The sequence below is a fragment of the Tinamus guttatus genome, unplaced genomic scaffold (genome assembly GCF_059628265.1).
Source record: "Tinamus guttatus ecotype Peru unplaced genomic scaffold, ASM5962826v1 Tinamus_guttatus_pri_ptg000245l, whole genome shotgun sequence".
NCBI classification, from domain to species: domain Eukaryota; kingdom Metazoa; phylum Chordata; class Aves; order Tinamiformes; family Tinamidae; genus Tinamus; species Tinamus guttatus.
The window spans coordinates 652,006-667,239 of record NW_028288779.1 but is presented as its reverse complement, the minus strand read 5'-3'; the positions used below and the strand labels follow the sequence as shown (position 1 = coordinate 667,239).

At 47.1% G+C, this 15,234-nt stretch overlaps 1 protein-coding gene across 1 annotated transcript; it reads left to right on the top strand.

Moving 5' to 3' along the window:
- The first annotated feature begins 1,069 nt into the window (after positions 1-1,069).
- PROSER2 (proline and serine rich 2) lies at positions 1,070-14,937 on the top strand. The gene is made up of 3 exons (XM_088526308.1): positions 1,070-1,266; positions 12,807-13,059; positions 13,945-14,937. The coding sequence occupies exons 1-3, from the start codon at positions 1,144-1,146 to the stop codon at positions 14,919-14,921; spliced, it is 1,353 nt and encodes a 450-aa protein (XP_088382434.1). The 5' UTR covers positions 1,070-1,143; the 3' UTR covers positions 14,922-14,937.
- The last annotated feature ends 297 nt before the right edge of the window (positions 14,938-15,234 follow it).

Here is a 15,234-nt window from a genome sequence, read left to right as displayed (position 1 = left end):
AAGCAGGGCCATCTGTGCAGGTCAGGGTAGCAGGATCCACTCGCCGGCTTGTTGTGTATAACGTGGTACCTCCGAGTTGAGCGCTTCCAGGAACGTGTCTCTGCTTTTTCTTAGGCAGATGGGTGGAAAGAAGGGCTGTTAAGGAGCAAGGTGTTTCACTCTGTGGTATAATGCAAGGTCATGTTGCAAAGGATGTCTGGGTGTGCTGGAGCGAGGTGAGGTTCCCCTTTCCCCCCTTTCCTCCCCAGCTTGCACTGTTACTGAAGGATGATTTTTTTGCAAATCAAGTTACTTTGTAAGTAACTGGAGAATGAAGGAAGAACCTCTGTCTGAGAGATTGTAACTTATCAGAGAAGTGTCACAAAACTGGACATCAGAATGGCTTTAAAAAAGTGGTGGCTTTTGCCTCCAGTAAATGCTGGTGCATATGTCTGTTCCCCGTAAGCCTCTTCCAAATGTGAAAGTGCTGTTTCTTCATGGCTGAGTGAAATAAAAGCTCTATAAACTTTTAAAATGCAATTTTGCTGTGTAATGTGATGGCATAAAAATGGCACTTCATTCTGTTCATGGGTCCATTCACCAGGAGTAGTCAGCATGAAACCACTTGACCAACAAATAACTGAACTGCTACTGTGCTGGGAAATGAGTTGGATGGTTTCCCTTAAGTGATCTGATAAACAGAATTCTTGCCTAATAGCTCATAGAAGATGAAGCTGTTGAAGCAGTTGGTCTTTCAACCTGTTGGATCTTATTTCTGTTAATGATGGAAAACCCAATGGAACCTGTAGGGCAGGGTGTGTGTAGAGTCCATGGTTCTAAATGGAGATATCTGGTTTGGAAGGATATGAAGTGGGATACAGAGCCCTGTTACATCAAATCTTAAGTCGCTTTTTAGAATAAGACTTAAGATGCCCATAGTTGGTGGATGTGTGTTTTGGATCACTGAATGTATGCTTCTTATTACCTTGTCTAGGATCTCTTCTTCTACTACTTATTCCCCTTTCGCTTTAAAGTATTTTAGAAAAGGAATATAAATGTAACACACTGTTTTCTGCTTTCAGAAATGAGTACAACGTCCAGCCCTACGTGACACGCTGAGGACGTTCTGCGCTGCCTGGGGATCAGTCAGTCCAGGAGGTTGTGATGCCCAGGAATCTCCTGTCGGACCTTTCCGAAATGGCATCTGAAGTCACCCTGAATCACGTGGAGATGGGTGACGGTGCAGAGAATCGCAGCACCCAAGCCAGGTGCAGAAATGCTGCCTCGGTAAGCGTTTAATGAGCCTTATGCTTAATGAAACAAGTTACATCAGTAGCTTGGTTTGCACCACTGTATTTTTAATTCTTAAGCGTTGATCTTTCACAATTCTAGTCATGAATGGTTGACATGTTGGTTGCTAATTCACTGGAAGGCCAGAAATAACTGCTGGGATCCGGTGCAAAGACTTGTTAGTCTGGTCTGACTGTAGCCTGGGGAGTGTTTCTATCCAGATACTGCTTTTCCATGGCATTAAGGGACACGTGTTGCACTGGCACTGCTGCCAGTATGTGCCATAGAGCTCAGTGAGCATTTCTGCCTGTAAAATGATCTGAGGATAGTGCTTGGTTCTTTGTGTTGTTTCTTGCTTAAGCTTCTTGTTGACTTTTGTGAACAAAGGTCTCAGCTTATTCCACCTTCATATAATTAGGTGAGTAACGAGTATATCACCATAAACAAAGTTGTCTTCACGTTAGTGAATATGAGTGTGTGGCCACTTAAATGGCATGTGAGTAATTGAGGGAGTAGGATGCGCTGCTGCATTTTTACGATTAGCAGGATGATTCAGACGATGAATTTGTGTTTTGCTTTGTGACAGACCAAGCCTAGAAAGCAGGAATGGCTGCTCGTGTGTTTTCTGATTATCACAGCTGTTTGGAAAGCACCTGCTTGTAACTGAGGAAACAGCACTGCAGTCAACATGCTTATCCTGAGTGGGAAACTGCATTTGTCTTGCATAAAGCACGGAATTATATTGTTTTCATATTTTTCCTCTCTACTGTCCCTCCTAGGTTTCTTCTAGTCAAGTGCTTTGTTGCTGCAAAAGCATAAGTGCTGAAAATAAGCAGACAGGTTAATATATGTGTTTATCTGCCTACCTGAGAAATGCTTAAGAGTTTCATGTTTCTTAAACTCCTTGGGAACTGGAGGTAATTCTTAAGGTGTTCATTCTTGGTTGTTTATAAGTCGTAATATTTTTATTACTATTTTGCTGTATTCTTCTGTTTGTATTGCTACTTAAAACACAAAACTATTACAAAATGGAGTTCCTTACCTGTTTCTGATCTACCCTAGGAACAAGTTGGGAAGGCTTGGGGCTGGAAGACAAAGCTAGCTATATCATTTTTGTCTTGAGTAATCACAGTATGTTATTTATTATGAGGAAACTGAATTTTAGAATTGCAGTGGGAGCTACACTTCTTTATTAAAGCATTGCAAGTTAATTTTATGCAGTACATTGATTTTAATCTTCCAGTGTCTCGAGCTAGTAGCCAGTCATGTTTCCAGAGGGTTTTATTAGTGATGGTAGCAGGTGTTGGACTGCTACTCAAAGAGTAGGCGTTGTATAAACCAGTGCCTTCGGAGGTGACACGAGTTACCTTAAGCTAACTGGGTCTCACCATGTGGTTATGCATGTGATGATGCATCAGCTTGAATTAGAAACATCTCCTAATCTGTAATGGAGTAATTTATAGATGGAGTAAAAGTTGGCTGCGGTTTCGGGCCATTCCCTTGAGACTTGTGCATTAGCTAAAGCAGCTCCCGAAGTCTGTAGTCCTGCAGTGTCTTGCATGTGTTTGTGCATGCAGAGAGGGAAGCATGGGCTGAAAAGGCAAATTCTGGTGCTATGAGATCAGCAGAGGCTCTTCGAGCAGCGTAACGGGTGGCAGGGCTGATAAAGCACAAGACTAGCAAGTGTGGAGTAACAGATTGGGCAGTGGGGGCTCCTTTTTGCTTGTTGACGAGGGGAGGGAGTGCCCTGCTCACCTAGGTTTCAGTGGCTTCAGAAAGGGAATCCATTGCACGTATTTCAACCTGTTTTCTCAGTGCTTTCAACAAAGAAATGCCACTCCTGACATTCTTTCCTCACTAAAGCTGTAATTGCAGCTTTGAGTTATGAACGTGATGCAAAAGAAGTTTTGCCAGTTGTGGCTGAATAAATAGACACAAAAAGGTAAAGTGAGAGGTGGTCAAGACTTTAGTCTTCAGAAAACTGTTTTGTTCTGCTGGCTGATACCTTGTGTCTGTTCAGCACTGAAACAGGCTTTAGAAATCCACAGGATGGAGTTGTATTCTTTATATATATAAAGACATAATATACATAAATATCCTTATGAATATATAAATATCCTTGTGCAACTGTGTATTAAAAGCAGGATTTTGTTTTGCATTCCACTGAGCAGATCAGGGAACTGGTAAAAGAGGGGGAAAAAATCAAAACCCTGATTGCTGGAATGTATTCTAAGAGATATTAACTTCTTACTTCAGTAGTTCTGTTAAAAAGGTGCAAAAGGTGCACAAGTTCTGATGTAAGAAGGTAAGTTGGGATGGAAAAATAATTTCTTGTTAGCGCTATTGGGGAAAAAAAATCACTTCCTTTCTTATAAGTAAGCCAGATTTTTCTTAGGCTTGAAACAGAAACAGCTACAGATTTATCTGTCTCTTCATTTATTGCTTTTGTGGATCTGTTCATCTGAGACACAACAAGGAATTTCAAGGTTTATTTTGAGTTCTAGTTATGGCCTTGCAAAGGGGAAGAGTGCAGCAGTGGTTTTTATGGTTTGCTGCAGCTCTCTCTTTATTTGATTACAAAAAAAGGGAGCTCTTGGGTTTCTCGGAGTGTCAACCTGCATTAGTCACCAAATGAAACGTATGTGTTATCTCTGTGGAATTCAAACCTGGGGAAGTGATAACGGAGACAAATAATTAGCCTGGCTCTAGCCCACGCCAGTAACTTAGAGCTGGTTTGGCTGTTCCTTGCCTGCTGCAAGTCTGCACTGGCACTGTGTGCTGTGGGACTGGTTACCAGGTCAGGAATGATCAGGAGGCAGGCAGGAATTCTTGTGTGCTGAAATAGACTTAAAAACAGAATTAAATCCACTTGGCTTTTGACTAATCAGTTGTTGTCAATTTGTTTTTGTTTTTTTTTTTTTTCTGTTTTCCCAGATTTCTCAGCTCCATCTTCTACATGATGGTGCTTTGAGTTAATCTTTGAGAACAATTGCAGTCCTTGAAGCAAAATACTATTTTTGAAGCGCAAACAAGGTGGCAGTGTCCTATCTTGTTTGCAGTAGAATTTTTCCATATAAATGATAGATGTTCACGTCTGCATTTATGCTGCTAAATTTATCGCAGTGTCTGAAGACGAGAGCAAATAAGATCCTACACTGAGATGGGAAGGATGCTCACACTGATGGTCTTGTCTCCTGCCATCACTTAGGTTTTCTTCCCCCCCGCCCCTTTTTTTTTTTATGTAACTTCTGATCATAGAAGATCTTTGAGAACACAAACTTGTACAGACAACTGGCCTGTTTTTTTTTTCCAATAGAGCTGGTGTCTAAACGTATTCTTGGCAAAGGTGTGAGGGAAATGTGCTTTCTCCATACGTGGAATCTGTCCGAGTTGCACTATCCGAGTGGGAATGTAAACAAACTTGTTCCACTCTGCTTGGGAATTCTGACTTCTGCCAGCAGAACCCAGGTGAGGACATATAACATGGAGATAAAACCAGGTTTTAGCTTTTTTGGAGCCGTTTATCTTGTTCCACAGACCCAGTACTCACAAGGGTCATTTCTTAAAGCCAGGCCTTGGTTTCCAGTGCTTCCCTCCTGCAACTACTCTGCCTATCTCTGCTGGGCGGGGAGTAACTGCTGCAGTTTCTAGGTGTGAATAACATGCTAAGAAAATACTGTCACCTGCTGAGGTCATGCCAGAAAGTGCTGGGTGGACCTCAGGTGAGCTGTGCTGGCTCAGAACTGCATCAATAAGCAGTTATATGAGTTATATCTGCTGATAAAACTTTAGTCCTTACCTCAGCTATGTGGACATCTCTTCTGAGTGTTGGTGAACTGCTTGTTACTGCTAACAAACTGCTGTACTTTTTATTATTTATTTTTTATTATTTATTGTGGGATAGATGAGTGCACAGTGAGGTGGATTAGGAACTGGCTGGATGGCAGAGCTCAGAGGGTGGTGATCAGCGGTGCAGAGTCAGGTTGGAGGCCTGGAGCTAGTGGGGTCCCCCAGGGGTCAGTCCTTGGTCCAGTCCTGTTCAATTTATTCATCAATGACCTGGATGAAGGCACAGAGTGCTCCCTCAGCAAGTTTGCTGATGATACCAAACTGGGAGGAGTAGCCGATACCCCAGAGGGCTGCGCTGCCATCCAGAGGGACCTGGACAGACTGGACAACTGGGTGATGGAAAACCTCATGCAATTCAACAAGGCCAAGTGCAAGGTCCTGCACCTGGGGAGGAATAACCCCAGACACCAGTACAGGCTGGGGACCGACCTTCTGGAGAGCAGCTCTGCAGAGAGGGACCTGGGTGTCATGGTGGATGACAAGCTGACCATGAGGCAGCAGTGTGCCCTCGTGGCCAAGAAGGCCAATGGGATCCTGGGGTGCATTAAGAAGAGCATCTCCAGCAGGTCGAGGGAGGTGATCCTGCCCCTCTACTCAGCCCTGGTGAGGCCACATCTGGAGTATTGTGTCCAGTTCTGGGCCCCACAGTACAAGAGGGATGTGGAGCTGCTGGAGAGAGTCCAGCGCAGGGCCACAAGGATGATCAGAGGCCTGGAACATCTGCCCTATGAGGAGAGGCTGAGGGAGCTGGGCCTGTTCAGCCTGGAGAAGAGAAGGCTGAGAGGGATCTGATCAGTGTCTCTAAGTACCTCAAGGGAGGCAGTGAGGAGGATGGTGTTGGCCTCTTTTCATTGGTGGCCACTGACAGAACTAGAGGAAAGGGCCAGAAACTGAAGCACCAAAAGTTCCACAGGAACTTAAGGAACAATTTCTTAACAGTGAGGGTGACAGAGCCCTGGAACAGGCTGCCCAGAGAGGTTGTGGAGTCTCCTTCTCTGGAGATCTTCCAAACCCGCTTGGACGCAGTCCTGTGCCACGTGCTCTGGGTGACCCTGTGTGTGCAGGGGGGTTGGACTAGATGATCTCTAGAGGTCCCTTCCAACCTTAAGCATTCTATGATTCCAGGATTATTATTTTTGTCTCGTGTTCAGATGGATGCTCAGTTACTGTCACTGCTAGTCACCACTCTTTGGGGGTGTTTTTTGGGGTGATCAAGACTCTGACTGTCAAACTGTTTGTCTTCAAACCAGCTGCCTTTGTAGCTCTAGCAAGGCATGATACTCAGTTACTGGAAAGGGATTTTCTCCACTACCTTTTATAGTACAGATTGGTTAAATATGAAAAGTGTCTGAGTGGTTTGATCTGGTTTGGCATACTCTTCCCTACTGCTCGGCCATTTAACTTGGGGTCATTTTGCAGTTACAATGCCCATTAAAAACTAGAAATTAGTTGCTATGATCTCTATCCTTTTTGGAGGCTTACAGATAAAGGAAATGCAACATATATTTGCATATATATGTTGCATTTAAGTTGGTTTAAGTGTATTTTGTTACTATGTCTTTGTCTCAGCCTCTGTAAGGGATTTTGTTTTTTCCCCTTGCTACTGATATTCTGCAGGTTTTACTTCACTGTAGCCTCTTTCACCTTGTCCACATACTTTGCCAAATAAAGATGCACAAAAATGAGAAGAATTTTTCTGACTGTCTTTGGGCAGACATTCCTTACAGGCCATGGGGAAAGCATGGACACTTCATCCTTTTTAAACTGATATTAATACGACTTTGAAGATGTGGACATTGGAGCTGTAACTGAGTCACTCACCCTATCAGCAGGGCAAGAAGTGGAGAGGGAGATGAGCTTGAGGAGCACTTGCTGTGACCCCAAACAACGGACCTGGGCTGAAGAGCAGGGAACCATGCCTGCCTGTAAAATGGGCTGCTCCAAATGTTGCTACAGGTGTTGCATGGCTCTGTGCTGCTTTTAGGAACTATAAATGGCATCATTCTTGCTCCAAAGCAGGTCCTAGCAGGAAGGCAGCTCTGTCGTTAACCATCCCTAGTCAGCGTTCCTGAACTTCCAGAGCAGCCATCCCTGTTCTTGCCCTTCTCCAAGGGAGACTTCTACTTGTCTCCCCTCCAGTGGCCATGGAGAAGACTTGTTATAATGAAACTGGTGATCAGCTTTCCACACCTTAAAATACATACAAGGTTCTGGCTGCCTGCTAGCCACATTTCCCTGCTTTTTTCCATGTAACATACCCCATTTTAAGTTTCCTGCAAAGCTCATCTGCCTCCTTTCGAAGTTCAGCGACTGCATCTGAACTCTGCTCTAGGTGAGGATGTACTGCTGTTTCATCACCCTAGTTAATATATCCCAGAATGACATTTGCAAAGCTCAACAGCACCGATTTCCCTGCCCCTCTTCAGAGCAGATTTTAGACTGACTGCAGATCCTGTGCCTTAATTACTGCTTGGGTAACTGTCCCTCACTCTGCATTTTCATCCTTGTGGCTTTTCAGTTGAGTTTCATCTTTGGGACTTCCAGCACATTGATGTGGCTCAGAAAAAAATATTCTGTCCTATCCAGTTCTTGCAGCATAAGGACATGAGCAGGTATGAAATGAATTCCCTGCCTCTGTTGGTGACACATCAAGTAGTGCCAGAGCAGGGCTGAATCTCCTCGGGACTGTTCTTGTTTCATTATCCAATTTTGGACGCATAGTGCTGCTCCTTAAAAACTACAATTTCTTCCTCCTTTTCTTCCCCCAATTTATGCAGCCATTTTCTAGTAACTTAATCTATCTCAGTTTCTTTATCTGTCAGTGAGTGTGTTGTTTGGGATCGTGTTGTAAAGGTTTAAACCAAGGTATATATCACAGTTGCTGCTTATACCTATCGCTCAAGTCAGTAATTCTTTTGGGAGAAATTAGCTTTACAGAAACCATGTTAGTAGCTTTCATCTGGAAGCCCTTCCAAATTTTCCTCAGTATTTTCTCAAAACAGAAATTGAAAATGAAGAAAAAAATGCAAGCAGTTCAGCCAAGCGTTTGATAACCAGAAAGATCTTCAGAGTATACATGTTGCTTTAGATTTCTTTTTAAAGAGAACAAGCAGCATTTAGTCCCTAACCAGTCCTTTATGACTTTAATGGTAGCTTAGTCGGGAAATATTTTTTGGTAATTTTGTTTCAGCAAAGTATGTAGTAAACAGGTCATAACTGCCAGCTACTGTGAAGCGCACAGGTACAATTATGGTCTTAAACTGAAGGAAAACGGCGCTCAGTATTACAGACCTCTGTGCCAAATGAAATGGTATTATCAGAAATCACCAGAGAGGGTTGCAAAGGAAGCGATGTCAAACACGCGTCCGATTAAAGGCAGGAGCCACTTCAATGTGCCGGAACAACAAGACAACTCGGTGCTAGAGAAGCTCATCATGGACTGCTAAATACACAGGTGTGGATGCAACCGGGCTGTCCTTAACCCCCGGGATGCTGGGAACGGGCAGATGGGGGCCGGGATTCGAGTGCATCCACCTCTTTCACCACCCCATGCATCCATCGCTGGCGGCTCTCGGCAGAACCACCACGAGTTAATTGGACTTTTGGTGTGATCCTGTAACCCTCGTCCTCAGCCCTCATTCACTGGCTTCCAGCTGAAGGAGGGCAGCTGTACAATGCACTCTGCTTCCCTTTTCTCTAAATACAATCAGGAGCACTTTTCCTTTTTCCTTGCTCTGAAGCTTTTGTACCTGTTCTGATACTGTTCCTGCATGCAGGTTTTTTGTGTTCTGTATTTTTTTTTCCCCCCAAGTAGAACTTTCTCCTGTGTTGTTAGCAGGCTGGAATCTGAGTGCTGCTCCATCCGTCTCATCCTACCTACTGGAACAGTTTGCTCCCTTCACATTTCCTACAAAGCCTCCAGTCATTCCCCGCTCACCCGTGGCACGGTGCCTAGGAAATCTTTGGCATTCTGAAATGATTGAATCAGTTGAATCCAGTGTTCTGGGGGTATTTTGCTAATTGAAATGTAATCATTGATTCTCTGGCAGTTTTCAGGCTTTTTTTTTTTTTTTAAATTAACCCCTTCAGATGTCTTGGGGTTTCTCCCGCCGTTCTGTTTGCTATCCATGGGATTCTGGGTCTGGATGTGCACGGAGTTGTTCCAGGCTCTAGAGCACAACCTCTCATTCTGCTCCATCCCTCCTCTTCAAGGGCTGGTAGGTGCAGCCAGCTTCATTAGAAAGCAATTTGGGTGTAAACTAACTTCAAATTAATCAACTGTGATCAGGAGGCAGCTCCAGGAGCTCCTGGATTCCCTTCCCCTGGAGAGGTGTCAGAGGCAGCTCTGGATGGGAACTGAAACATGGCAGAAACGTTAGGTTTTGTGACATACCCTGGTGTGAGAATTGGTGTTGTACAGCTTTCTGTGGCCCTTGGGTAGTCACTGCCTCTGAAGGCCAGGTAGAAAGGGAATATTTTCTATGAAATGGGCTCTCTTCGTGGCAAACTCCGTCACAGTGCAGGCTCTTTCCTGTTAGGCCCGGGCAGGAAACGTTTGGCTGCAGAGAGCTCTAAAATATTAATACCAGCAGAGCACACTCGGCTATTGCAGCTGTTTGTGTCCCAAATTTCTGGTGTCCAAGCAGCGTTTTTGATCCTCAGCTAAGACGCTTTTCAAGTTCCAAACTTTGTCTGTCTGATGACACTGGCTTTTAATTTTAAATTGGGTCGCGTTACATGTGTGTGATGTGGTGGATGGGAGGCAAGGGCTCGTTAACCTTTGTTATAACTGGCACCACTTACCATAATAAAATTCATTCCATCTTTCCGAAGGCTCCTGCTATGATTTCAGTTATAGGAGAGGACTTTTAATAATAACCCCCTGTTCTCAGACCTTGTGAATACCTGTCACTGCTTGCTGTATTTCTCTGCGTTCCCTAGGTTTGGCAGACCTGAATAGGGGCAGGTTTACCTTCAGGGTGTCTAAAGTGGAACTATTTCCCATCTCTATGAGTGAAACCTGCCTGTGGTGACGTGATTTCGAGCTGGGTGGGAGGTCACGTGCGGAGGGCTGCTCTCTTTGGTGTCTGAGGAGATGTGGGGCCGTTGGTCTGGGTCTGCCATGAGGTTGGCCTTTCCAACCTAGGAAAGCCCCTTCCCACAGACCCGAGGATAAAGGGCTGGGAATTCCTTCCAGGTCCTCCACAGAGTGGGAAGCTGCTCCCATTGCAGGCTTGGGGAGGGTGGCCAGCCGAGTCCTGCAAAGGGCTTCCAAAGGCCTTTGCTGCAGTCCGCATGCTGCTTTTGCCCAGCTCTTGCCCAAAGGATATTAAGCCAGTGTGGGAGCCGTGAAATACCTGCACTGTGCTCAGAAATGCCGCCACCACAGACCTCTTACTGCCCCCATTTCTTTTTTTTTTTTTTTTTTTTTTTTTTTGCCTGAAAATCTGGCTGTCGAAATGAGCCCAGCCGCAGCCAGAGCCTCTTCGCACCCTGTTGGCCTCAAGTTTTGACCGACCCAACAAAGACTCTTTTCCTGCCATTCTCTCTGGTGAGGCATAGCAGCCCTATGAGTATTTGGGTGGAGAAGGAAGGAGATTGCAACATCCATGAGGGAAAGAAAAGAAGGCTTGTCTGCGTTTTGGCTTTTTCAAGGGCAGCAGCTGTAAAACTTTCCTTGGGCTTTGAAAAGTGAACTCTGCCATGTGGTGGGTGCGAGCTGCAGAATACGTCAGCCTTTGAAGTGAGTGCTTTAAATAACCAACTTCTCGTGACATCCAGCTGAAAGGTTTTGCAGCGGTTTCCCTCAAGCTGGAGTAAGTTGCAGTAAGTTCTGACAGTGCAGTTTGGATGTTAAAATGGAGTTACGAGCACCCACAGCTAGATGCAGGACATTGAATCTCTAGAGAGGGTCCAGCAGAAAGCCACGAAGGTGGTGAAGGGACTGGAGCATTTGTCATTGAGGAAAGACTAAGCGAGCTGGGCCTGTTTAGCCTGGAGTAAAGAAAGCTGAGAGGAGATCTCATCAATATGTGGGGAGAATGTAGGGAGGATGGGGCCAAACTCTTCTCGGTGGTGGCCAGTGACAGGACAGGGGGTAATGGGTACAAGTTGAAACACAGGCAGTTCCATCTCCATGTGAGGAAGAACTTCTTTCCTGTGAGGGTGCCAGAGCCCTGGCACAGGCTGCCCAGAGAGGTTGTGGAGTCTCCTTCTCTGGAGATCTTCCAAACCCGCCTGGATGCCACCCTGTGCCCCGTGCTCTGGGTGTCCCTGCTGGAGCAGGGGGTTGGACTGGGTGATCTCTAGAGGTCCCTTCCAACCTCAGCCATTCTGTGACTCTGATTGCAGCCACATGTGAGCACAGCTGTCCTGGAATGGCTGAGAACCAAACACTGTTAAAGGGCTGCGAGATCTGCATTTTTTTTCCTTCTATTTACAGGGAAAGTGTTCTGCTGACCACATGCAGAAGGCAGTTAAGTGCCCAAAAGCGTTTGCTTTCCCATCCGCAGTGTTTTAAGTGCTTAATTGCCACTTGGTACAATGAAGCACTTCATAGTTCTTAATCTACGGACATTACTGTTCTACAGAGGGACATTGTTCCTGTTTTTAGTGTTGGGATGGAGGTAAAACTTAGTTTTCAGCAGGGATTTAGAGGTTTTACTTAACAGATAGAGTTGTACAAACTTTTGTCCTTCTCATGTAGGATGATTTGAACAGGCTCAGGGGTTTGAAGCAAGTTGCTGCCCTAGCAAGGAAGCCTTTACCTCTTAGATATCTGCTGCCCTTAATACCCGATCCTCCATGGAAAAGCCTTGTTACCTCCACGCTTAACATTATATCCCTGGAGAAGCTGAAAGTGGAGATGGGAACGGACTCTGTCTGCTATTGCTTTGCCGGTGTCCTGTTATTAACCCCGCGATGGCAACGTTCCCAATTCGTGCACGCTGGGAGAGAAATGCAACGCGGAAAAGGGGAAAACTCACTTGCTTTTCAACAACACTTGAGCTCCGGAGCTTACATAGCTTTCCTGGGAAAAAGTCTTTCCTGTAGCCATTGTCTTAATGTAGGGCCTTTCCTAATCGTTCTTTGTCATCTCCAAACTTCTGGAAAAGTGAGTGTTTCCCAGGGTGTAGGTGGTGGGGCAGTTTGCTCACTGCAGCTTAGTCTCCCATAGCAATATTAGGTTAATCAAGCTAATTGAGAGCAGTGACTCGTAGAACATGAAGACTGGATGATCCAAGTAGTGATTTGTCATTTCTGCACTCTATGGGATGGTTTCCTGCTGGAGAAAATAGCCCGAGGCACTCTGCTGCTAGGAAATACATCTTTGTATTTATTGTCTACACATCTTTCTGTAAGAAAAATATACAAATGGACACTTGTCGTCTGAACGAAAAAGAATAAATTCTGTAAAGAATAAAATATCTATCATTGTTCTTCAGCCAAAAGTAACACGCTGTGAATTGACTTCTGCTGACCTGCAGTGGCCCTCCGTGTGGGAAAGGAGCAGGAAGCACGAGATGCTTCTGATGCTGCTGGTGCTTGTTGCATCCTTCCTCTTTTTGTAGAGAGGAGGCTATGTTTTTTATAGCTGTACTTACCCTTTATTGTCCTTAATATTGTAATTTATATGGGTATTTCTTCCTTTTCTTCCTTCCTCCTCTCTCCTTCCGCCTTCCCACTAGGATGATGAGGGGCTCAAGTACTTAACTCACGAAGAGAAGGATGTTCTCATGTTCTTTGAGGAAACCATCGATGCCTTAGATGATGCCTTGGAGGAACCAGCCCTGCCTGACAGCGGCCTCCACTCCCAGTCTCCAAGGTCAACAGAAGAAAACGTCTCCAGCCACTCCGAGACTGAGGATATCATTGACCTGGTGCAGTCCACGCCCGACGGCAGCGACCACGAAGAGCCTCCCACGAGAGATGCAGAACCAGGTAGTGGCACCCCTTCACTTCCCTTTCCTGTGACTTAGCCCTGGCATCTCCAAGTTCTCATCAGAACCAGCTAAAGAAATTCTGTGGCTCTTTCCTGCTTTGCTGCTCTGACTCTGCTGCATGCCAGGAGCCCTAAGGAGTGTGGTTAACCCAGCACTGGTGTTGAGGGGTTGCTGAGTTGCTTCCTGCTCCTCTGTACTGCACAGTCCTTCTTGCACGTGGTTAAACTGCTGGGCTGCCACCTCCATCTCTACCCAGTGACTAAGTTGCAACAAAACTGAGTATTACACAGAGTCATCACAGCAAGGCAGATTGGTTTTTATCTATGTGTTAATGCTCTGCTTTTTCCTTAAGGACCCCTTAGGAAATCTCTAAGCGCTTTAAGATAGTTAATTGTTTGTAGTGATATGTTGTGGGGGGCTTAAAGGCATGTGGTCCTATCCAAGACATAAAAATTGTGTGACAAGGGGCACATGGGGTGTTTTTCTCCTCACTGTGGGTTGAGTCTCCACTTCGGGAGGGTTTGTTTGCATTGGTGCACACTGTTGGGTGACGCAGCACCTCCTGGCTGCTGTAAACACCACGAGAACGCAAGAAATGCTGTAGGTGAAGAAGCCATTGAAACACAGAGATGCCAACAAGCAAAGTGTGGATTAATGGCAAAAAAAAAGGAGGACTTCCAGCAAGTGCCTTGCAGACCTGGGTTACCTGAACTGTAGCCTCTCCTCTGAGATATTTTTTTCTGACACTGTGGGCAATTTTTGAGCAGCAAGTCTGGGGGAGGAGAGTACAGGTGGTTGCTAATCCTAGTGAAAGAAAGCTTTATGTTCCCTCCGGTGTGAGGACTTAATGAGATTATTGCTGTTGTGTTTTGTTTTTCCTAAGTGTTGGACTCTGCCTGGAGATCCGATAGCCCTAAGGCAGCGGTGCCTGCTGAACCAGCACCACTGGCACGGGAGATGCTTCCTCCTCCTCCTCCTCCTCCCCTGCCGGCCGTGCAGCACCCCAGGCTGCTCCGCTCCGTCCCCACTCCGCTCATCGTGGCCCAGCAGATGTCCGAGCAGCAGCAGGGGGACGGCAGGACGCGCTTCCCCGGCGCCCCCAAGGAGGGCAATCCCGAACGGAAGAAAACCCCGGTGCCCAACGGGGACTGCGCGGCGCCCGCGTGCAGACACCCTCCCGCGCCCGCGGCCCGGCTGCCCCGCTTCCCCAGCAACATCAACATCACCAACGCGGGCGGCAGGGAGTTCAGCGAGACCATCTCCAGGGCGGCCGTGAACGTGCAGGAGCGCAGGGCGCAGGTGCTGGCCAACATCCACGGCGGAGCCTTCCCGGCGGCCGAGCCGGAGGAGAGGCTGCCCCGGAGCGACGCGCTGGGGCGCAGCAGGAGCTCCTCGCTCAGGGACCTCTCCTCGGAGCAGACGCGGTTCGAGGCCCTGGCCAAGCTCGGCCTCGCCAAAGGGAGGCCGGCGCAGGGCCGCGCGGAGCGCGCGCCGGGGCCTCGGCAGCCGGACGATGGGCAAGCCCAGCAGGCAGACGCTCTTCCCAACGGATACCAGAACATCCATGAGATCTTAAGGAGCGAGCCCAGCCCTTTCCTTCCTCTGGGCAAAACTGTAGCAATCCAACCAGAGGTGTCTCTTGCCACCAACAAGGTCGCTCAGCAAAACACGGCGAAGGATTTTCCTGATCACAAGCAGCCTGCTCTAGCCCTGGATATGCGGAGGAGGGCGGGCTCGCTGCCTCGGCCCTCGGGATTCCGGCCCCAGGGGGTCACGGTGAGGTTTTCTGGACGTGGCTCCACGGAGGAGGCCAGAAGGGAGGCGCTCCGGAAGCTGGGACTGCTGAAGGAGACGGCGTAATCCCCGCGGGAATCCTGCAGCAGCGGGGGGCAAGTCGTAGCTGGGATTGGGCTAGCCCAATCCCGACAGGATTGGGAGTGAAGGGACTGGAAGAAGGGGGAGTCCTCTGCTCCGGGCAGCTGGGGAGCTACCAGACACTGTGGCCTGAGAGCTAGTGCTGAACCCGCAGCCAAGGCCGCGCGTGGGGCGGGCGCCGGGGTGGCTCTTGGCCCTCCTCCCGCCGCCGCGCTCGCTCCTCCTTCCTTGGGACTGCAAAGAACTTCATCTAAGCGATGCTGGACGGTAGCAGAGGGCACCTGTCAGTGAAGGGTAC

What these genes read in the sequence shown, in the direction of transcription:
- PROSER2 (XM_088526308.1), top strand. Translation starts at nt 1,144, where the DNA reads ATGCCCAGGAATCTCCTGTCGGACCTTTCCGAAATGGCATCTGAAGTC. An exon ending in GGTGCAGAAATGCTGCCTCG is followed by an intron (nt 1,267 to 12,806) that starts GTAAGCGTTTAA and finishes CCTTCCCACTAG; the next exon opens with GATGATGAGGGGCTCAAGTA. An exon ending in CACGAGAGATGCAGAACCAG is followed by an intron (nt 13,060 to 13,944) that starts GTAGTGGCACCC and finishes GTTTTTCCTAAG; the next exon opens with TGTTGGACTCTGCCTGGAGA.